This window comes from Acanthamoeba castellanii, assembly GCF_000313135.1.
Source record: "Acanthamoeba castellanii str. Neff unplaced genomic scaffold scf7180000084777, whole genome shotgun sequence".
NCBI lineage: Eukaryota > Discosea > Longamoebia > Acanthamoebidae > Acanthamoeba > Acanthamoeba castellanii.
In genome coordinates this window covers 280,787-303,272 of record NW_004457712.1, presented here as the reverse complement: position 1 = coordinate 303,272, position 22,486 = coordinate 280,787, and the positions used below count along the sequence as shown (strand labels likewise).

Sequence of the window (22,486 nt, the reverse complement as noted above, 5' to 3'; positions counted from 1 at the left end):
GGGTGTATTCTATGCGCATTGGCCTATCGGGCGGGTTCCAGATACGGGCCTGCCAATCCCCAATAGCGGGGTCCTGTTGTGCATGTCTCGGCGTCTTCCGGCGGTCGACCTTTCTGTATACGCTGGTGTGGTCTCAACACTGTTGTTCGCGCAAGTTCCGGGTCTCCGCTCAAGTGTCGTGTCAAAACCGCACAAGATAGATGGCCACCCACCTTGCGGTAATACTTCGTGAAGCCACTATCTCTACCCCCCCCCGCTTCTCGTTCTCACTTATTTTTTATCGCCAAGCTAATATTTGTCTCTGGTTGTGTTTATTATCCCTATTTTTACTTTTTAATATTTCTTTGTCGGGTGTATTGCGAAGGAGGGGGTAGTGCTGGCCGAGGGTACCCTGCAGAAGCACTCGCCCAGCAAGGTGCTGGTCAAGAGATGGCAGACCCGCTACTTCGTCCTCTCATCCTCATCGCCCTCCGCCACCACCCTCGCCTACTACAAGCGCAAAGGAGGTTCAAACACCCCCCCCCTTCTTTTTCTTCCCCTCTTCCCCTTTCCCAGTGTCGGGGACATGTTGTGGTTGCGATCTAGTGGTGTGACTTGGCACAAGTGTGCTTTTTGTGTTTCCATGGCACTCACCACGAACCCACTTTCTCGGGGGTCGCGCTTTGGAGAAGATGGAACGCCCAAGGGTGTGATTGACCTGGCGCAGGTGCGGCGGCTGGTGATGAGGCCCGGCAGTGGTAAGGCCGTGTTCGAGGTGGAGACCGTGGGCGGCCGCACCTATTCCCTCGCCGCTCAGTCCAAGAACGACGCCCAGCGATGGGTCAACGCACTCAACTCAGCCCGTGGTGAACCAACCAGCGGTACCAAACACACACGACACACACGACGCACGACGCACACGACACACACGACAAGCCTATGCGGTTGATTCAGGAGACTGACGCTGGTAACCAGGAGCTGCAGCGACCACGGGGGAAAACACGAGTCCTGGCAAGGGCGATCGCCTGGACGGCCAGCAGCAACAGCGGCGATTGATGACGGGCGAGCGTGTGCTGGCGAAGCAAGACGTGGTCATCATCTCGCATCACGCGTTGACCGATGGTCGACAGGGCCAACTGCAGATGACCCCCTACCGCTTCATCCTCACCATCGAGGTACCGTACACCAACCATCAGCTAGCCGCGTCTCCCTGCATCAGAGTTGTGGTTCTGCTCGATGCTGACGATGATTCGCGCCGTGTCCCACGTATAGCAACAAAGCGAGTCGGTGCCGTTTGGGCTGTTGGCGCGAGTCGAGAATGCGACACACGTGAAGCGAGGCCTTCCGGGCTATCTGCTCGTGTGCAAGGACTTTCGCGTCATCTCCATCTTCTTCCTCTCCACCGAAGCGCTGGACGCCATGAATCTGCTCTTCAAGCGCCACCTCTTCCCGTCCAAGCTCAGGTGCTGCCTCTTCCTTACAGTCACACGAACACGGGTGGTCTCACCATGGTGACGTGCAGGGACCTCTACGCCTTTCACAACAAGGAGAAGTACTCGTTGCGGTCAGAGCTGCACGGGTGGCCGCTGTACCAGATCGACCAGGAGTTCGAGCGGCAGCGATTGGACAGCAGCAAGTGGCGCATCACACAGGCCAACGAGGGCGACTACAAGGCCCATCCACACCTGCCCAGTCGATTCGTCGTCCCCGCCTCAGTCTCCGATGGTTACTCCCTCCCCCCCCAGCACCCACATTCCTTTCATTCACCGCCTCACGCGCTGCATTCCTCACATTTTGCCAAATCATACACACTGTAGAGATGCTGGTGGGGCAGGCGGGCGACGGGTCGTACAAGGCGCCGCGTTGGGTCATTGCGCTTTGCTGGGACCGCACGAGGCCGGGGTCGGCGCCCCGTGGCTGCCTCCTGCGCGCGGCCAGGACTACGAACCAGGGGAGCCGCACAGCCACGTCGCCGCCGGTATCGCCGTCTTTCAGGGACCTCATGTCCGGCCTGGACGCCGAGAAGGCCGCCAAGCGTGCGCTCGAGGCCGAGACCGCCGCCGCCGCCGCCGCCAGCAAGCACACGACCGACAGCGATGACATGAACCAGCACGCCCTGCTCGAGCACATCCTGAAGCTCTACCCACAAGCCCAAGCGCTGCATGTCTACAACATTCAAAAGAGCTCCGTGTCCGGTACTGGCATCGGCGCAGTAGAGACCGTCAAAACAGGTACTTGTGCCGTGCGCCTGACTGTCACCCACCCACCCCCCCCCACACACACACACACGCACGCACACACGCACCATGGTTCACTTACTTGGAATTCGTATGTCGAGCAGCGAGCGGTGTGATCTCCTTTTGTACGGCCAAGCTCCTGCCTACGGCCATGGTGGAGCAGGGCCTGTTGAAGCTGGCTCACCTGGTCAGCTCTCTCGATGTGATCGGCCTGATCAGCACCGCCGGGCGGGCGAGCGACAGCGCTGGTGAGGCCAGTAAGATGCGGGCGGCGTGGGTGGAATCGCTCCACGACACGCAGTGGCTCTCGGGCGTGCAAATGCTTCTTCAGATCACCCTCGACATCGTTGAGCTCATACGCAAAGGTGACCCCGTCCTTGTTCGCAGCGCTGATATAGGCGACGCCGTGCCGCAGGTGACGAGCCTTGTTCAGGTACTATCAAACCGTTCTATCGACCCTTGGGAGCGCATGCACCTCACACACTTCCTCTCATGTGGCTGCTCTCAGTTGTGCTTGGACCCGTACTACCGCACGATTGCCGGCTTTTGCTTGCTGGTCGAGAAAGAGTGGATGGCGTGTGGTACGACTTCAACTACGACGATTTCTGGTGGGTGGTCCTGATGCACTTGCTGATCATATCAATCAATCAACAGCACATTCGTGGGGGCAGCAGCACAGAGAAAAACACAAGCCGAAGCACTACTCGCACATGTTTGTGCAGTTCATCGACGCTGGTACGCCCGCGACTTCCCTCCTCCTCTCTCGGCTCGCGCGGCGTCTAACCACCTTTGAATGGGTTTCACAGTTTGGCAATTGTGGGACATGGCGCCCGCGGTGTTCGAGTTCGACTGCTCGCTACTTCTCTTTCTCCTCGAATCCGTATACAGCGCCCGCTTCGGCTCCTTCCTCGCCGACAGCCAGCGAGAACGCATGGAAGGTACATCTCCCTTCCAAACCAACTCTTCTCTTTCACGTGTGTGTGTGGTGTGTTGTGTGTTGTGTGTGTGTTGTGTGTGTTGTGTTGTGTGTGGTGTTTGTTGGGTTTAACCTCTCCTTCTTCCTGTTGGCTGGTGGGCCGACCAATCATAGGCAAGCTGCAGCTCACAACACAGACCATCTCGGTGTGGTCCTACGTCGACGCCTTCTCGTGGCAGTTCGGACATTCCCTCTACGACCGACACGACCCTGGCGCACGGAGTTCCTTGCTCCCGCAGCCCGGCTGCGTCAAGCTCTGGACCGGTACGTCGCAGAGAGATGCGCCCCCGCCACCACCACTCGAGCGGGGCTAACTCTGATTCTCATCTCCCTCCACCACCACATAGGCTACTATTTGCGTTGGGCTTGCTTGACGCCCTTCGAGCAGGCGCTGGCCGAGCTTCAGGAGCTCTCCACAGCCGAATCGCAGGCGTCCACGCTCAGCCTGTCGCACCGCGGCCTGGCCTCCGTGCCTCCGCTCGTGCTCGAGGCCTGCTTCGCCAACGTCACTGCGCTCGAGCTCTCGCACAACTTTCTCAGCCTCGTGCCCGACATCGGCGCCTCGGCCCTCGCATCGTCGCTCGAGCGGCTCGACCTCTCGCACAACCTGCTGACCTGCGTGCCGTCGCGGCTGGTGGACGCGCTGCCCCGGCTCACTCGCCTCACGCACCTCGGTCTCGCGCACAACCGAATCCAGAGCCTGTCGGCCCTGCCCTTCCGCAAGATGCGGTGCCTGACCCACCTCGACGTGTCCCACAACGCGCTGCAGGCCGTGCCCTCGCGCCTGGCCAGGCTCACGCAGCTGCGCCGCCTCGACCTGGCGGGTAACGGCTTCGGCCACGCATTGCCGCCGCGACTCTTCAGCGAGCTCACGCTCCTCGAGGAGCTGGACCTCGCCGGCTGCGCGCTGGTCAGCCTCCCGCCCGACATCGAGCAGCTCGCCCGGCTGCGCGTGCTCAACCTCTCCGACAACCCCGACCTCAACGGCTTGCCCAGCGGCCTGTGGTCCCTCACCTCCCTCCACGAACTCCACGCTCGGTGCGTCTTGCCGCGCCGCGCCTCCTTACATGGTTTGTGTGAAGAGGCCGCGCCTCACGTTCTCTTTTACGCCGCGCAGGGGAATCTGTGCGACAAGCGCGCCGTGCAAGTCGCTGCCATCGATGACATCGCTTGTGACCGAGGTCGGTCGGCTGTCGCAGCTCAAGAGCCTGGACTTCTCCGACAACGGGCTCACGGATCTCCCCGCCGCGGGCCTGGTCACGCTGACCCAGCTGGAGCGCCTGTTGCTCGGCGGCAATGACCTTGCGTCGTTGGGCGCCGAGATCGGTCGGCTGTCGACGCTGCGCGAGCTCGACCTGAACCGCAATCGGCTGACTTCGCTGCCACTGGAGATGGCCGGCCTCGTGCAGCTCACGGCGCTCAACGTCGAAGACAACATGCTGGTCGCCCTGCCGGCCCAGCTGAGCACCTTGCCACTCGAGAAGCTGAGCGTGGGCTCGCAAAACGGCTGCATTCGGTACGTAGAGCGGGTCGTGAACTCTGACAGAGCGGCCAACTAACTGTTGTGTGCGTGGTGGTTGTTCAGGTGTCCGCCGCAGGAGATTGCCTGCATGGGCGCGCAGAGCATCCTGGCCTATCTCAATCAGCTGCTCCACGGGCAGAAGCCGTGTCACCGCATCAAGATCATGTTCGTGGGCCAGGAGAACGTGGGGTACGTGTTCCTCTACGCCAACTTGGCCTCGTGTGCCGCGTGTGTCGTGCGTGTGCGTGCGTTTCTGGTGTTTTAACGACTCCCTTCCATTCAGGAAAACGTCTCTCCTTCAAGCGCTCAAGAGGCGGGAGAAGCGGACCAGTGGCAAGATTCTACGCCTGGGCCGCCCCGCCGTTGATGACACCCGTAAGCCCAATCCTCGCCAACCACCTTCATCTCCTGATCAGCTCATTTACGTTTTGTTTGTGCCTGTGGTGCGACCAGCTGTCGTGCCCCTGTCGACCGACGGAATCGACATCAACAAGTGGATGATGACGATACCGAGCTGGGGTCCCAACAGCCCTCGCGTCGAACTATCGGCCTGGGACTTTGCCGGTACGCCAGCATTGAAAGCACGTTGCATTGATGTTCGAACGTGTGTGGTCTGACCACCTTTGGGCTGGTCGGGTACGCACCAGGCCAAGAGATCTACTACTCCACGCACCGCTTCTTCCTCTCCGAGCGGTCCATGTACCTCGCCGTGTTCAACCTGGTCGCGCCCAACCAATCGAACATCGAATATTGGTACGTACCGACACGACACGACACACAGCATTTGGTGGGCGGTGGGCGTGTAGCGTTAACTTACCGCCGCTTCGCGCGTGCGCCGCTTACCACTAGGCTTCACTCGGTGCGCACTGCGGCCGGCAGCTCGCCGGTGCTCATCATCGGCACCCACGTCGAGAACACGACGTGCACCGAAGAATTCCTTTCCCAGATGCGCATGCGGTACGCACGTCCGCAACCCTCATCGGCCATGACTACCATTTTCTCATCATTTCTCGTGGCCCTCGCGGCGAATCTGTGCGTGTGCTTGCTCTATCAGGCTGAACAAGCGGTTTTGCCAGCGATTCCCGAATGTGGTGGGTATCCACTTCGTGAGCTGCGCCACGGGCCAGGGGATCGAGCAGCTGCTGGCCGAACTCAAGGACCTGGTGGCCAAGCAGGAGCACATCGGCCAGGCCCTGCCGACCAACTACCTGGAGCTGGAGAAGATCCTCGTCGGCATGCCCAAGGAGCGCATGCCGCCCATCCTGCCCTGGAGCGAATACGAATCGCTGGCCCGCCTGTGCCTCGTCGAGCAGGAGCACGACCTCCGCGCCGCCACATCGCTCCTCCACAACCTCGGCTCGATCGTTCACTTTCCCAACGACGAGAAGGTACGCGTAGCACCCTCCGCGGTGAGGAAGCTGCAGCCATGCGCTGATGATGGTTGGCTACTGTGTTTGACGGACACACAGTTGAAGGACGTGGTTATTCTCGACCCGCAATGGCTGATGAAGGTTATGTCCACAATCTTCTCCACCAAGCACAGCTACTGCAAGTACGCCTTTGTCTACCGCCCCTCCCCCTCACTAATGTATTAATTGATAGATTCATTGATTGATGTTGACTTGTCTTTTCTTTTCGGCCGAAGGAACGGTGTGGTGGCACATTCGGCGTTGGCGCACATCTGGAAGGCGCCGATGTTTCCGCCCGAAGTGCACGGGTTCCTGCTCTCGCTGCTGGAGCGCTTCGAGCTCTCGTTCCCCGTCGGAGCCCACATCGACAAGCTGGGCGACCACGCCCTCACGTGGCTCCGTCCGTCCGCGGGCGGCCCCTCCGCGCCGACATCGCTCTCCTCGTTCGCCACGGAGGAGGAGCTCTACCTCATTCCCTCTCTCCTGCCCGAAGCCCGCCCGGCCCTCGTCCCCTACGTGTGGCCGCCCAACCACGGTACCCCAGCCCCCCCCCACTCGCCCACAATCCGTCGACGCAATAATAAAAATAATAATGTGTGCTGCAGTTGCGGGCGAAACGATCTTCGGGCGGTGCTATCGGTTCGAGTTCATTCCCAAGGTACGCGCGCCGCGGCTGATGCGAGCGACCTTGAAGTGGAAGGACACTGAGAGTCAGCGGTGACTGTGGTTGCTGCTGCTGTAGGGATTCATGGGCAGGTTGATCATCCGCCTTCTCGCGTTCCCTCTGACGGTGCAGATCTGCTGGCTCACCGGCCTTTTGGCCAGCATCGGGAGGTACTTACATCCCCTTAGGCGTTAGGCCGCTGTTGATGATGATGATGGTCGGGTGTGCTTGATTGCTAAGCGAGCGCCGGCTCCAATCTATCTCAGGGAGAAGATCCTGGTGGAGATCTCGCCCGATGAGTTGATGCTCAACATCACGGTGCGGACCGAGCTCCGGGGCGAGCAGATGTCCAACCTGTCGTGGCTCGTCTTTGCAGCCGTCGACTCTCTGGTGAAGGAGTGGTACAACCTCAACGTACGTTCTCCACATTCCTTAGCCTTGCCCCACAACTACTCCTCAAGGCTCACCCCTTCCCCTTCGCCCTTCGTGCAGGCCAAGGTGTTGGTGCCGTGCTCGCACTGCATGACGCTGGACTTGAAGGCCGCGCCCTTCATGTTCGCCATCGAAAAGTGCCAACAGGCGGCCACCTCGCCCAACGAGTCGATCCTCTTCTGTCCCAATGGCACGCACTGCACTCCTCGCCTGCTTGCCCTGAGGGCCGCACAGCTAACACCCACCACCCACCACCACCCCCACCAGAAACGAGCGGTGGAGATCCGAAGCCGGTGCGCTTGGACCACATCGCCCCCGACTTGGCCATGGTGCACCTGGACCGGCACCGGATCGACTGGGCCGACCTCATCAAGTCCGACGGCGACAATAAGCCCATGGCCGAAGGTAAACTCTCCCCGCGCGCGCTCGCCCTGAGCTGCACACGCCACTCGTCGCACAGACTGGACCTATCGCTAACATTCTTGTCATTCCTCTGTCGCGTACCATAGGCGGCTACGCGTCGGTGTATCGGGGCACGTATCTGGGCGCGGCGGTGGCGATCAAGGAGCTGAAGGGCTCGACGGTGAGCGAGTTCGACCTGGCGGCCGGGGTCAGTGTGGACGACGAGGCCCGGCGGCTCACGTTCGAGGAGTTCCGCCACGAGGTGTGGATCATGAGCGGCCTGTCGCACCCGAACCTGGTGCGGCTGCGGGGCTTCTGCCTGCAGCCGCTCTGCATCGTCACCGAGTTGGTCGAAGGCGGCTCGCTCTTCGACTTCCTCTCCGACCCGGACCGTAGTTCGGCTCTCGACTGGCCGCTGCGGCTCAAGATCGCCAAAGACATCGGTGCGTACCGTCGTCACCCACGTTCGTCCCCGCATGGCACTGTTGTTCAGGGACCTTACCATTCCCAATTCGCGGTGATTTCTTCTTCTTCTTCTTAGCCAAGGGATGCGCATTCCTGCACAACACGTCGCCGCCTGTGATGCATCGCGACCTCAAAAGCCCCAACATCCTGGTACGCGCCAAACTCGCCTTTCACGACGCTTCGAACGCGCGGCCGACTGACCGCTGTCACCACGACACTATGAAACGCGCAGCTGGCGAACATTTCGCCCGACGCGGCCGTAGTTGCCAAACTGTGCGACTTTGGGCTGTCGCTCTCAGCCGACTCCACTGCAGCACGCAAAGTGGACTGTCCCGGTACACACAACACGCACACACGCCTCCCTAATCGCCGTGGTGATGCGATTTCTCACGCCGGCTCGTTCGTTTCTCGGTGCGGGGACATGTCAGTGTGGCTTGCTCCCGAGATTCTGGAAGGCAAAGCCTACTCGGAGAAGGCCGATCTCTACAGCATCGGCGTCATTTTGTGGGAGCTCCTCACCAAACAGCCCTTCTTCGGCGAAGTCCGCTTCTTCTCCGTACTCGAAGACATGGTTCGTTGCCCCTTGGCCCTCTGTCCCTCAAGCTGTGTCACCACTCCGCGGCGGCGGGCGCACATGGCTGACGTCCGTCATGTCCTGGTTCGTCGGAATACAGGTGAAAGCCGGGCAGCGTCCGCCCATACCAGACTCCTGCATCCCCGCCTACCGCCAACTGATCGAGGACTGCTGGGCTCAGCACCCCGGTACGTACCACGTTGTTTTATTCTTATTAGTATTATTTATTAATTTTCTTTGTCAGTATTTATGGTTATGAGTATTATTTATTAAGTTATTATTATTATTATTATTAATGGTGTGCTACTCAATTCAGACCAACGGCCTTCGTGCCGAGAGCTGGTGGTGCGGATCGAGGAAATCATCAGAGAGGTTTGCCCCGAGGTGGAGGGCTATGACGCCACCGCCGACGCCGACTTCCACGCTCTTCGCACCGCACAGGCCGACATGCAGCGACGCCAACAGGAGATGTCGCGGCCCCGTCAGGACAAGCTTCGCACAAAGAAAGACGTGTACGTCTATCAGCTTGTGCGTGTGCGTGTGCGTGTGCGTGTGCGTGTGCGTGTGCGTGTGCGTGTGCGTGTGCGTGTGCGTGAGCCAGCGCTGATCGTGTGTGTGTGTGTGTGTGGTTCCACCAGGCGACTCGCCATTCAGATGGCCAGCGTGCACTCGATGATGGGGTTGGAGCCCCGGAGGCAGCTGCTGACGCAGTCGATCAAGGAGCTGGCGGCCGCGCCCTGTTCCAAGTCCGACCTCATCGGCTGCATGGAGGAGTTCGTGAAACAGCGACGGGAGAGCCTCGCGCCCCAGGCCGCCGCCACGTTCGGCTCCACGGCCCCCCGCGCCGCATCTGGATCCACGATCGGCCGAGCCGAGGAAGAGGCATCGCTGCCGCAGCCTCAGCCGCAGCCGCAGCCGCAGCCGCGCGCAGCCTCTGGTCTGACCAGGGCGAGGCGAAAGCGGTGCGACTCCCAGGGAAGCGGGAGTGGAGGCGATCTGTCCTCCTCGGGCGAAGGCCACGATGAGCTCAAGGCGCCCTCACCGACCTTGCCCAGCCGACGAGCGGTACGTCCGCCCCGTCATCGACTCTTTTTTCGCCTGCGTGCGGCGCTCACCGTTGGCGCATGGTGGTGGGTGGTGATGCGTAGAGTCTGAGCAGCAAGCGCTCACAGAGCCAGACGACCTCGCCCAACAGCGCGCGACGTACGCTTCTCGTAGCGTCGCTGCCTCACGAGGCGAAGGAAACGACGCCACGGTGGATGCCCTCCAAGAATGCCGCCCTGTGGACATCGGCCCAGCTGCCGCGCCGAGGAGGCAGTTTTGACAGTGTTCGGCAGCGAGCCTCCAACAGCTGACATAAGAAAACTGTACCATTTCTGGTGGGCGCGTAAGGTTTCGGCTGACGTGGCGCCAACGGTCTTGGCTTTACGTCTGCGCCCGAGTTTTCGCTTTCGTTCTTTCTTGGTGGTGATGCAGGTCCTCCGGTTGCCGGTCGTGTTGGTTCTTTCGCTCTTCGTTCTTCTGTGCGCCGCAAGCGCCGGTGCTGCTGGCGCGCCGGTGCCGCCGAGCCAGGACTTTTTGGTGGCGCTGACCTACAACCTGGGTGCCAACAACAACTCCATCGTCCAACTCGACTCCGCCACCGGCACTCCGGCCTTTGCCCACTGGTGGGGCAACCTTGTCTTCCAATTCACCGCCTTCACCTTCGACCCCGTCAACCGCACCCTCATCCTCATGGGTGCCCTTCTTCTCCTTCCTCTTCCTTTTCTTTTTAACTCCGACCACACTTGCTTGTGCCCCGATTGGTTGGGTGGTTGATTGGTTTGTGGAACACACCGCACCAACAAAAACACAGGCGATCAGGAGATAGTGAGCTTCAAGGTCGATCCGCCCTTCCCCATTGCCGGCCGAGTGGGTCTGGCGTTCAGCCCGACCGACATTCAGTTCGACTTCGTACACCGCAAGCTCTACGCCGTCAAACAGGATGAGCACAACGAGGTGCGTGCGGACCCATGTCTCGTTGCGTGTGCCGTGTGCGATTGTGCGCGAGTGCGGTAGTGCACACACACCTTCTTTCTTTCACTGAACGAAACCAGATTGTGGAGATCAATATGGTGACCGGTCAGGATACTCTTCTGGTCCGCTTCAACGACAACTACGCCACCTTCACGGGCTCGATGGGCTTCGACCCCTACAACCAGCGCTACTTCGTCGGCGGCACCGACGAGAACAACAACAACATCCTGATGCAGTTCAACGTCGCCACCGGCCGCCTGGAGCAGACCATCCCCGTGGCCGTCAGCTACGACCAGGTCTTCTGGAACCCCAAGACCAACACCCTCCTGGGCCTCACCAACAACACCCTGGTGGCGCTCGACCTCCAGTCCCGCAAGACCTTCGACCTGGCCTTCGTGCCCGGCATTCCGAGCCTGTTCGGCGGCGCGTTTGATGAGCGCGGCCAGCAGTACTACACCGTCAACACGGTGTTCGGCCAGATGCAGTTCACGCGGGTGGACCTCACGGTGCACCCTGCCCGGCGCCAGACCCTCGACATCTGGAACGACTTCACCGGACTCAGCTTTGTCCCCGCACGCGCCTAAGAAAAAGTTGTTATTTCCTTTTATTTCCCTCTTTCTCTTTCTCTTTCGCTTTCGCTTTTCTCTCTTTTCGCGCCTCCTACATCCGCACGTCGATCACGCACACTGTGTTGTTGGAGAAGCAGGCGGCCACCTTGTCCCCGTCCTTGTTCCAGCACACCTCGAAAATGCCTCCGTTCCCTCTGTACGTTCGCACCAAGCTGCCGTCCTGCAGGAACAAACGCCAGCGAGAGAGAAAGAAAGAGAGAACGTGAGGAGAGAGCCAAGCGCTTTCTCTGCCACCCGCCCTTTTGCTTGGGAAGGGAGGGAAGGGTACGCGTACCCTGACAGACCAAATGTGCAGGCAGCGATCGAAAGAACCAGAGGCGAGATACTCTCCTGAGGGACTGAACGACACGGAATACACAGGATCTCTGTGTGGGGCGCAGGGTGGACGTGACACGTTCGTTTTCAGCACACACCGCACACGCGCGCTCGTGGCACAAGAATAAGGTTTGCGGAGGGAGAGAGGTCGTGCCTATGCTTGGTGAGCGTGTACAAGCACACGCCGCGGTCGGCGTCCCACAGTTTGATCATAGCGTCGAAGGAAGCACTGGCCAGCACGAGTGCCCTGTTCGGGTTGGGCGAGCCAACACCGGTGGGAGACCACTTGATGGTGTAGATCTCCTTCTGGTGCTCCTCAAAATCGTGCACGCATCGCTCCTGCTTCAGCGACCAGATCTGGCAACGGAGGAGGGGACCAACAATGAGCCCGCGGAGAGCACCTCGACGACAAAAGGGACTGGTCGAGGTGTCGTACCTTTGCGGTGAAATCATCGGAACAGGAGGCCAGCAGCGTGCCGCTGGGGTCCCATTTGATGGCGTTCACTTCGTCCTGTATTCACAAAGAAGACGTAGAGAACGATGGTTAGATTACGTGCGTCGTCACCGAGAGAGAGAGAGAGAAGAAGAAGAAGAAGCAGAGAGGCTGGCTGAGTGAGGGGAGAGACTTGCCTGGTGGCCAGCAAAGGCTCGGATTGGTCGTGTCTTGCCCAATTCGCAGACGTAGATCATCTTGTCGGTGGAGCAGGTGGCAAAGCACGTGTCGCTCTTCCAATCCACGTCGAGTGTCGGAGCTGAGCAGAGAAAAGATCAGAGAAAGGAAGAAAAAGAAAAGAGAAAGTTAGTTGTGTGCAGAGAGGCCCAGGACGAGGAGTCAGGCAAAGGCAAAAAGGGCCACACCAGAGTGAAATTCGAACTGCTGCTTGACCTCTCCCGTCTTGGCGTCCCAGATGATGGCCGTTTTGTCGACGCTGCCGCTAAGCAGATAGTTGCCCGACTTGTTCCACTTGAGTGAGAAGATCGGCCCCTTGTGCCGGTTGAGTGTGTTCTTCAGCTGGCCTGCAATGGAATGGCACGCGGACATGGTCAATAAATAAACGAATGAATAAAGAGCGGTAAAGGTGCGCGTGCAGCGGCAGCGAAAGGGAACGCACCAGTTTCGCTCCAGATGCGAGCAAGGCCGTCGTAGGAACCAGTTGCCAGCAACGCGCCTTCGCTCTGCAATTACACGGATTAAAAAACAAATGAGCCAAATAGCACCACCTTGGGCTGGACTCAACGCAATGATGAGGAGGATGGGCTTACCCCGCGGACGTTCCAATCGAGTGTGGTGACGTCTTTGCTGGATTCCTGGTCTTTGTTGAAGTGTCGTAGTACGATCGGGGGCTCTACCACCATACTCTTCCCGCAAGGGCCTGGTGGGATTCGCCAGATCCGCGCCGTGCTGTCCCCAGACCTGTGGAGTGCGCCAACGCACGGTCAGTGAAGAGCAAAGCAAAGCAGAGCAAAGTGCGAGACAGAGAGAGAGAGCTTGTGTCGCATTACCCTGAGGCAAGCAATGGTCCGGTCGGGCTCCACGAACAGATGAAGACCTCCGACGTGTGACCTTCGAGCTTGGTAACCTGATCATCGGGAATCTCCCTGGCTTCGACCTCCTCCTGCTCCATCGGCGCTGGTCCACCACCCCTGCCGCACGACCAGATGATCAAACGGTCAGCAAGGTGGGAACGGAGCGGGAGCGGGAGCGAGTAGTACTCCTGGTTGGCGTCTCTCATCTCATAGAGGGGTTCCTCCTTTTCCTTGTCGGTGTCTTTCTCCTTCACTGTGCCCCTTATATTACAGACGTGATGGCCTGTGAGAGTGAATGGCGCATCACACTGCACCTCTATCCCCTCCTGCATTCACAACACAAGTAGGGCCGAGCGCGTCAGGGCGTGTGTTGTGTATGTGTGTGTGGTGTTGTGTGTGTGTGGTGCGTGACAGCAGCCGCGTGTACGGCGTACAAACCTCGTTGATATGGGTTTCTAGTTGCTTGTACTGGAGGCCTCGCTGGAGAAAGGAGATGAGCGAGCCGGTGGGAACGTCGGTAGTGGCGAGATTGCTGCGCGAGACCTGACTCTCACTTGCAAATGTGAAGGCCGAATGAGAGAAACCTGTTTGAAATTGTAAAAATATTTTCGCAATAATTAGGCGCAATTAAATTGGGGGGGGGCAACAGTGATCCCACTGGCGATGACGATTGAGAGTAGTAACGCATTTCACATGACCGATTCGGTTCATACCTGATTCGAGCAAGTAACGATAGACCAGCAAATTGACTTCTTCGCTTGTGATCGCCATCTTCTGGCCTAATACAGTTCTGAAAACTGAACGAGGTACAGATCTGCCAACGATTGAGTGCCGATCGCCGTTGCACGAGCAAGACGAGGTCGAATGAGAAGAAATTGAGGGCAACAGACCCGTTTCTCGCTGGACAAAAGATGTCTTGGCAGTTGTTGTCGACAACCGCTCAGAAAAAGAAAGAGAAAAGTGGCGAAAATCGACATTCGCTGTTGCCCTACTCGACTACTATCTTTGTGCTCGCACAGAAGTGCTGGTGTGCGTGCCCGAGCATCGTGTGCTCATACAGATGTCCCTTGGCGTACGATCTAGACCGGAGAGGGTAAAGTCTGCTGTGACCTGTGAGGCTGTGCTACCACTTGTGATCTTCCCGCCGGCCAAGGCGACGGCAGTGAGAGGGCTGGTCAAGAGTGCAGTGAAACCTGAAGTCGGTGGATACGGCCACACTGCGCAGAAAGCACCGCTTCCCATCCGAACAGCGAAGTTAAGCTGCGCCAGGCGGTGTTAGTACTGGGGTGGGCGACCACCCGGGAATCTACCGTGCCGTATCCTTTTTGGCTTCTTCACTTCCTTCCCGTCCGCACTGTACTCGTCTCCTCCTGCTACCCTTTCATTTCTCCCACCTTCGCGTGATATGGTAGTGTGCCCACCTCGAACAATAAATAGGAGTTTATTTACACTCTGCCTGTCCATCCGCACTGTATCGTTTGCCCGGACGAACAACGAAGATTGTTTCTTAGTATTTGACGGTAAATTTGCGTCATGTTTATTTCTTTTCGAATTTTGATTTTGTTTTTTCTCCGCCCACGCAAGATGCATCCGCCGCTGGCCGGACACCCCATGTGCCGCAAGGTTATTTTGGAGCTGGACAAGTGCCACAAGGAGCGAACCGTTGCAAAGTTCTTTGGGGCCTGCAACGCCGAACGTGCCGCCGTCGATGCCTGCCTTCAAGAAGAGGTGCGCCCCTTCCTCCTTCCGCTTCAGCGGCCCTGAACAGAAGAGCGCTGGGCCTCTTCTTGCGCAAGGCGGCGATGGGCGCTCCCACCTGTCCCTCCCCCCCTCCGGCTGTCGTATTTCCTGGAAGCCGTTGGGAACTGTTCCCCGCTAGCTCACACGCGCTCCCGTATACCCCTTTGTAGTACAACATGCAGTACGATCGACGAAACCGGCACAGAAAGCTGCGCAAGCTCAAGGAGGCCATCGCCGCGGAGAGCGAAGAAAGCAACTGAGCGGCCACAAGTCGTTTGCGTGCGCGGGAGCATTTTGGACCTAGATCAGCCTGTTTCTTCTGCGTCTGCCTTCACTTCGTCTGGTGCCCTTCGCTTCTTTGTCTTCCTCTCTTTTCGTAGTCGTGGCACGTCCTCCTCAGCATTGTCGACGATGCTTTGCTCTTCTGTGTCGTCCTCCTGCTCCATTCCCGTCTCGTCGAAGTCCCCTTCCAACTTGGTCGAGTTCAGGGTGGCGGCGCGTGCTCGCTTCCTCTCCTCCTTTCTCTGGTCTCTGGCCTCCCTCATGCGCTGTTTGCGCCGGACCTCCTGTTCGGCCCACTCGTGTTCCTCTTCGAGTTCGCTCTCGCTCTTCTTGGCACCATAGTGAGCGAACAGCCAGTCCCGGTACTGCTTAAGCTTCTTGTCTCGCGGCCGCACCTGGCGCCACTCTGCGTTGTGTGTGTGTGGTGTGTGTGTGTGTCGTGGTCAGCGCACTCGGGACGAACACAATAAAAGGGGCGTGAGCCAGAGCGAGAGCGACGTGCCTCCTAGGCAGAAGAGCCGGTATGAATCATCGGCGTATTTGCCAAAGTACTTGAGCTCGGCGGGGGTGCGCCAGGGAGGCGAGTCGAGGTAGGTGCGCGAGAAGTCGACGAGCGCCTTCGCCCGCTTCCTGTACAGACCCAGCCTACGGATCATCCCCGCAAGCTCTTCCTCATCCGCTGCGGAGAAGATCAAACGCACGCACGCGCAACACAAATGCACATCCACACGCACACCACGGGGTGAGGAGCGAAGCGCGAGCAGCCAGACGCGAGCAGGGTGAACACTGCAAGGCACCTTCGGCCATGGCCTCCGGGGAGGGGTAGCGATCGAAGAGGTCCCCCACCACAGGACGAACCTGATGCCGTCCACTAGTGACGTTCAGCAACTGCGCCACCCAACCCGTTCCCTCTGGTTACTTCAACGAACAGCGGTGGGGGGGGAAGAGATGAGAAGAGCCCAACGTACGTACAATGGACACCACAAGCAGGCGCCATGGGCTCGTGTGGTAGGTCTCCTGCAACAGCCCGAATGGAGACTTGGGGGGCTCCCACGGGCGTACAGTCGGTACTGGCCCTTCTTGTTCCTCCTTCATCTCGCGCTCGGGCGACACATCAGTAAGATCTTGATTTACATTCCTGGCCTCCTCTGCCGCAGGATTGGCCACTGCAGGTTCTCTGTCGCTCTCCTGCGATCCAACATATTCTTCCCCTGGCGGCCGCAGCCACAAGCTACGCAGCCTCTCCATATAAAGGCGATTTATGTCTGATTTTTAGCCATTACTAATTCGACTTGATTTACTTGACTTTTATTTTATTTTATAATAAAAGGCAATTGATTATTTGAATAGTTTGAGCTTGCTTTCCTCGCACGGTGGGCGCTGAATGGCTCGCAGCCAGCGTATTAGAACAACAACCACAAGAAACGAAAACGAAAACGAAAAAGGCCAGAAGGCGAAAAAAGAAGAGACCACACCAAGAGAGGAAGACGACAATGGATGGAGGTGGCAATGGCGGGGGTGCGGAGTTGACGGCAGGTGAGCGCCGGTTCGTGGAGGCGGCGATGGGGGCGCGAGGGGACGAGGTCAGGTGGGTGGCCTGGGTGCTCAAGCTCAAACGCGACAAGGTGCAGGACCGCCTCCTGGTCCTCGGGCGCTACCGCCTCCTCTCCATCAAACGCTCCAAAGTGTCAGGCAAAAAAGCTGTATGAACCCCCTCCCCTCTTCTCTTTCATTTTAGTTCTCTCCGCGCGCCGTAATACTCATTGGCTTGTGACCTGTGACGTTGGTGGAACTGTTGGTTGTTTCAGATACAAAGAGAGGGCCACTACTTTGACCTCACCCGCGTACGCGTGGGCGACGTGCCAGGCCTGGGCTCCACCGTACGCTGCCCCCTCCCCCCTCTCCCCCCTGCACCACTTGCCAATTTCGGCCCCCGAGAAGAGAAAGTGGTTGTTTTGGTGCCACGAGAACAGATAAGCGAGTTTGTGTGTAACTTCATTTTATCTATGATTTATTGTTTTAATTATTTATTATTCTTTTGTTGTTTTGTCGATGTGTGGCTCCGCAGGGTGTGACGTTCGAGTTCGGGGGCAGCCCGCCGTTTGTGGTGGAGGTGTCCACCCCGCGAGCGCAGGAGGTCTTGGATGCCTTCCGCGACGCGCGTCGTGCGCTCGGCAGCGGGTTCAAAGCGGACACCCCGCGCCTCGACGCCCCGTCGAGCCAAGGGTTCGCCCGCCCTGCGTCATTTGCGCCAAATGGGCACCTCTACATCAAACTGTGTCGCTCACATCCGTCGGTTACAGATGGGACCAACCGGACTTGGGTCCATGTGGTGGCCTGGTTGAAACCTACGAGGCCTGGTGCAACTACTACCAGCTCAAGCCCAACCACGGCCTTGTGCAGAATCTCAGTACTCTCTCTCTCTCTCTCTCTGGCTCTTCGCTCGGAGCTCTGGCGACCACTAACACGGTACCGGCAATCTTCGCACAGAGGACACGGAAGCGGCGGGCAAGGACGAGCTCGCGCTGTCCAGCTGTCCCGGCATCGAGCTACGCACGGACTACTCCATCAACCTCCTGCCCCTCTTCAGCGCCCTGAGTACGTGCCTAGCACAATCATCGCCGTTTGAACGCACCCCATCCAGCCCCCCCCCAACTCACTCATCTGCTTGCCCTCTTTTCGTACGAAGACAACAACACGTACTTCACCGCGCTGTCATTGAGCTCGATTGCGGGAAGGCGGGAGGCAGCGGCCTTGCTGGCATCCACTCTTGAACACAACACCCATCTCCAGCGAGTCACACTTTCAGGCCTCGACGCCCAGCCCGACGCGTACGCATTCCTCCCACTTTCCAACAGTCGCGGTCCCACCTCCTTTCGAGAGCTGACTGTCGGCAACGTCATCTGATTCGCCCGGGCGCAGGTTTGTGGCGGTGGGCACTGCACTGAAGAAGAACACCAACAACGGCCTGCAGGAGGTCGACTTTTCGCACAACCGCATGGGGGAGAAGGGCGCGTTGGGCTTCGCGCAGGGTCTCATGGGCCTCCAGCGCGGCCTCGTCCTCCTCAACCTCGCCAACAACGCCATCACTCCCCGAGGTGCACTCTCCCCTCTCTTCGCTCCGCTATGTTCTCTTTTCGCTCGTGTGGGACTTGAACTCAAGAGAGACGATTCTGTGCGACTTGACAGGCATTTCGAGTGTGGTGTCGAGCTTGAGCGACAACCTCTCGATTGCGACCACGCTCACGTCGCTCGACCTGTCAGCGAACAAGATCGAGAAGTCAGGTGCGCAGACAAACCCGCATGATATTGGAGCGGAGATTAAAAGTGCGACGGAAGGCTGACCTATAGGAGTGCATTCCCAGGTTCGCAGGTGCTCAGCTATTGGGCGACCAACCTGAAGGATAAGAGCGTGCTGCGTGACCTCAACCTCGCCGACACGAGCCTCGATGTCTTCAACGTTCTCAACTCGCTGCGGTTGGGTCTCAGCAACACCCTCACGTCCCTCAACCTGGCCCACAACAGGCTGGAGAAGATCGGAGCGCAGGCGATTGGACTGCTGATCGAGTCTTCGTCCTGCCTCTCCGTGCTCAACCTCGCCTTCTGCAAGGCCTCGCCCGCCGACATCTCCACCATTCTCGCTCCCCTCGCCGGTACACTTTTCGGCCGCCAAGCAGTGCGTGATCTGAGTGTTTACCTTTTCTATCGTTTTTTACGTCCAACAGGCAACAATCGCATCCATGATCTTATCTTGGACCTGAGCGGCAACGATCTCGGCTCGACCGGAGCTCAACACCTGGCCAAGGTGACTTCTTGTCCGCTCGCTGTGAGCTATGTATGACACATTATTTTGGTGTCTCAACGTTGCTCACACCCGCTTGAACAAACAGGGGCTGACGGGAATCGACAACATACACACCCTCATCCTGCGGGAGAATCGGCTGAAGGACGACGGGCTCCGTCTGGTCGTCAGCGCGCTGATGCAGAAGAAGAGCCTTAAGTGTGTCGATCTCTCCTACAACATTGCCAAGATCGGCGGATCACACTTCAAGTACGCGCTAGCCGACCGCCTTTTTCCAAGCCTTAGGCCCTCGACCTTGCTCACGAGGTGGTTGTCATCGCCAATACAGGGATTGCCTGGCCATGTTGGCTGATTGGCTGCGGAGCGGTGGCGGCGCCAACAACCTGGAGACCCTCGTGCTCTGTGGTGATGGTACGTGTCGCGTGGTCCACTCCTCCTTGTTTGGGCATTCCTGTAGAGACAACGTTTTTATTATGATGTGTTGGATGTGCAATGCAATGCAGGCAAGAGCTACGGCCTCGGACCCAACTTTGCTGAATCGCTCCTGGCCCTGGGCGAGAACAAGTCCCTCACCGAACTCGACATTTCGGGCAACAAAATCGGCGACGCTGTATTGCTTCCCTCTTCTCACTCGGATCTGCAAATCTGTCCAGTCCACTCACCTCTCCCCTTGCGCTGGCTGTGTCCGCTTGCTGCGAGCACAGGGCCTGATGAAGGTGTTCGACAATCTGCGCGCCAACACGGCGCTTACCTGGATCGCCTTTGACAACAACGGCGCCGCTCTCGGCTCCTTGCAGGCCCTCAAGAACTGCGTCGCCAACGGGAACCAGACGCTCCTCAGTTCGCACCCTTCCCTTCCTAGCCCTTTGCAATCGCTGCACATGCTTACCGCTTCCCTCCCCTCCCCTCCCCCAAAGCTGTGCGTTTCCCGAGCAATGATGTGAGCAGGGCTGCAGGCGGCAACCCGCGGATGCACGAAAGACTCCACGAGCTACTCACCGAGGGTACACCATCGGCGTCTTCTGGAATGGATGACGTCACGGGTCTATCGACCTTGCCTGACACGATGACGTGCTCTGTTCCTGTTTCGTTTCCTGGTGCTTGTGGTGGTGGGTCCCAGTGACGGAGGGCCTGCGTGAGAACAGGACCAAGAACCCGGCGCCACGCCCCTCCAACATCCGCATGATCCAGGAGGCCAAGAAGGGAGCCAATTACGGAACCATTCGTCATGTGCCCAACAAGGACCTCGACCCGAGTGCCTCTCCTCCCGCTCGCGCTGACTCGTTCGATTCGTATATCGCCTCCTCTCAGCGAAAGGAAGACAAGGAATCAGCTGACACTCCCCTCCTTGGTGGGTCTCGTGCAGGGGCACATTTGAACCCATTCCGCAGTCGCACGCGCAGCCCGTGCCCAGCTACCGCGCTTCCATTGCCGGTACTCGCCCTTTCTCTCGCCCCTTTTTCGCGTTCTGCCTCGAATTCTGATTGTGGTCGTGGTGTTGGTGTGTTCTTCATTCGCGAAACAATGTAGTTCCGACGGGAGCGATCCCGCCTCCGCCGATGGCGTCGCCCGGACGCAGTTCGCCTGCACCGCTGGCGCCGCCTGCCCTAAGCCCGCCCCCGCCCCTTCGCTCCTCCACACTCTCTTCCGCCTCTTCCGGCTTCGCTCCGCCCCCGCCACTCTCCCCGCCGCCCCGTTTTTGTGCGCCATTCTCCCCTTCGTTCTTTCTCCCCCCCCATTGGGCTGGCAATTTGTTTGTTTGCTCACCGCCTGCGCATCAACAGCGCCCGCTCCCCCGGCAGCGGGCAGCAAGCCGCCACCGCCTCCTCCGCCTGCCCGAGCGGCCAGCTGGGAGCAGAGCGCCGCCGAGGAGTACGCCGAGGACGAGGGCCAGTACTACACCGAGGGCGGCGTCGACGACGGCTACAGCTACGACGAGCAGTACTACGGCGATGACGCGTCGGCCTCCTACCCTCCGCCCCCTCCCGACCGCGGTGGCGAATACTACGAGTAGAGCTGAAGCCGCTGACTTCAAATCTGTAGTTGTAGCCGTCCGCTTCGACGGGCACATCGAACCCGCCAACAACAACAACAACAAAAGCGCAACACCAAAGAGAACAGCCACTTCATTCCCGCGGAGGCAGGGCCGGGGGGATGCCGTCATCGATCACAGGGGGTGGGGTTGGGGAGGTGTCGCCGGTGGTGGGTTCTGCAAGGGCTGTGGCTGCCAGCTCGCGGATACACATGGAGCGCGGGCGCATGGTGGCGAGAGGCTGCAGTGGCACTGCGGTCGGGGAGAACTGTCGCAAGGTTCGCCCGTCGAATAGCTCCTGAGCAGCAGAACCAGAGTTTGTCGATAGTCGTTCGGTGATGAATGGAGATGAATCCCCACCAGCTTGCATGCTGGGCATGTAGACAAAGGCCGATTCTCGCTTTATCTTCGAGGAGTTGAGCTTTGCGCTCCTTCTTCGGCGTTCCTTCTCCGCCTTTGCGAACTCTTTTTGCAGGCGTTGGGCCTCCTTGGGGTCCAGTGACTTGGGTCTGCGTATTGCCCACCGCTTTATTAGTACGACCAGACCTTGTCCAAATGCTGATACGTTCGTACCTTGGCTTCTTGGCCGCCACTCTTTGGGACGCCTTAGCAGAAAAGGCCTGAACTCCATCCAGGTCATCTACATCTGAAAAAGTAGACTGATGTTGGCACTCGATTATTAAACAGGTGAGACAAAGGGAGTTTACGCTCAGCGGCAATCTCCGCCATGAAGGGGCTGATGACGCAGTTCATCCGGATGCTGTAATCTTTCTGGTCCGCCAGCCACTGCTGTCTCCTTGGCGATGAGCTGAGCGTCCCGGCGTCCACCACAGCGGAGGCCTCCAGAGCCGCCAGCTGAAGGGCTTCCTGTATTTCTTCTTGTTCATCATCTGGCGCCCCCTTCTTTCCCGCAAGTCTCCTCACTGTCTTCATCTTCTTGCTTTAGCTGCCCAAGAGACCGTAGGTTTCCTTTTTGCGTTCTTGTTCAACAAAGAGAAAAGGAAACTTGAAGGAAAAATAGAGAAAAGATTTCGTTACCAGGAACTCGCAGGCAAAAACTGAAACGAGAGTTAGATCATTCATGAGAGATGAGCGATGTCGGTGCCACGCCAGGATTGTGACTCCACGATCGACCTCCTGAGCCTCTCTCGAGATCAGCTCATAAAACGAGTTCTGGCTCTGATGCGCGAAAATGAACGATTGCAAGGCGAGATTAGACGGAGCACCGATGAGGTGGCGGACCTGCAGTTCCAGCTCCTTCGCTACCAGACACCTGCTCTCACAGGGGTTGATGCAAGGTGTGCCACCTCCTCCTTCCTTCAAATCCTTTGAGGACGTATTGTGCCGTGTTTGCCCTGACGTCACGGCAGCAGTGAGGAGACCAAGGCGGTGACGGCACCGGCAACCAAGGGCGGGGCCGAGGAGCAAGAGGAGCCGATGACGCCCGCGACCCCACCAGACGCGGTGCGCAGCAGCAGCGCAA

General features: G+C 58.8%; 5 protein-coding genes across 5 annotated transcripts; 3 read left to right on the top strand and 2 right to left on the bottom strand.

Annotated features, from left to right (window-relative positions):
• Positions 1–200: 200 nt before the first annotated feature.
• Positions 201–11,260, top strand: ACA1_288810 (leucine rich repeat domain containing protein; the record flags this gene model as incomplete). The annotated part of the gene is made up of 38 exons (XM_004367858.1): positions 201–218; positions 365–506; positions 672–860; positions 964–1,154; positions 1,252–1,442; positions 1,502–1,704; positions 1,797–2,210; positions 2,321–2,649; positions 2,725–2,797; positions 2,871–2,951; positions 3,023–3,154; positions 3,307–3,456; positions 3,540–4,230; positions 4,310–4,708; positions 4,778–4,903; positions 4,998–5,089; positions 5,168–5,278; positions 5,362–5,467; positions 5,564–5,671; positions 5,769–6,102; positions 6,184–6,266; positions 6,360–6,658; positions 6,729–6,781; positions 6,866–6,957; positions 7,054–7,201; positions 7,280–7,400; positions 7,454–7,624; positions 7,729–8,064; positions 8,163–8,236; positions 8,319–8,421; positions 8,515–8,657; positions 8,761–8,848; positions 8,977–9,172; positions 9,299–9,725; positions 9,809–9,988; positions 10,137–10,398; positions 10,516–10,658; positions 10,757–11,260. 38 exons carry the CDS (start codon positions 201–203, stop codon positions 11,258–11,260), a joined length of 7,503 nt encoding a protein of 2,500 aa, XP_004367915.1.
• Positions 11,261–11,336: 76 nt separating this feature from the next.
• Positions 11,337–13,918, bottom strand: ACA1_288800 (transducin (beta) family 1X-linked, putative; the record flags this gene model as incomplete). Its single annotated transcript, XM_004367857.1, has 12 exons — positions 11,337–11,465; positions 11,580–11,643; positions 11,796–11,977; positions 12,057–12,131; positions 12,302–12,372; positions 12,479–12,637; positions 12,733–12,796; positions 12,884–13,034; positions 13,124–13,264; positions 13,334–13,473; positions 13,586–13,731; positions 13,861–13,918. The coding sequence occupies 12 exons, from the start codon at positions 13,916–13,918 to the stop codon at positions 11,337–11,339; spliced, it is 1,380 nt and encodes a 459-aa protein (XP_004367914.1).
• Positions 13,919–14,731: 813 nt separating this feature from the next.
• On the top strand, positions 14,732–15,147 carry ACA1_288790 (uncharacterized protein; the record flags this gene model as incomplete). Its single annotated transcript, XM_004367856.1, has 2 exons — positions 14,732–14,875; positions 15,058–15,147. 2 exons carry the CDS (start codon positions 14,732–14,734, stop codon positions 15,145–15,147), a joined length of 234 nt encoding a protein of 77 aa, XP_004367913.1.
• A 45-nt stretch (positions 15,148–15,192) lies between these two features.
• Positions 15,193–16,264, bottom strand: ACA1_288780 (base excision DNA repair protein, HhHGPD subfamily protein; the record flags this gene model as incomplete). Its single annotated transcript, XM_004367855.1, has 6 exons — positions 15,193–15,411; positions 15,451–15,564; positions 15,622–15,848; positions 15,967–16,027; positions 16,142–16,186; positions 16,241–16,264. The coding sequence occupies 6 exons, from the start codon at positions 16,262–16,264 to the stop codon at positions 15,193–15,195; spliced, it is 690 nt and encodes a 229-aa protein (XP_004367912.1).
• Positions 16,265–16,666: 402 nt separating this feature from the next.
• Positions 16,667–20,985, top strand: ACA1_288770 (leucine rich repeat domain containing protein; the record flags this gene model as incomplete). The annotated part of the gene is made up of 20 exons (XM_004367854.1): positions 16,667–16,687; positions 16,726–16,854; positions 16,978–17,049; positions 17,238–17,395; positions 17,473–17,579; positions 17,660–17,767; positions 17,859–18,000; positions 18,092–18,267; positions 18,359–18,454; positions 18,535–18,822; positions 18,895–19,004; positions 19,060–19,220; positions 19,300–19,382; positions 19,475–19,581; positions 19,676–19,811; positions 19,889–19,975; positions 20,092–20,263; positions 20,338–20,405; positions 20,502–20,666; positions 20,774–20,985. The coding sequence occupies 20 exons, from the start codon at positions 16,667–16,669 to the stop codon at positions 20,983–20,985; spliced, it is 2,598 nt and encodes an 865-aa protein (XP_004367911.1).
• Between the last annotated feature and the right edge of the window lie 1,501 nt (positions 20,986–22,486).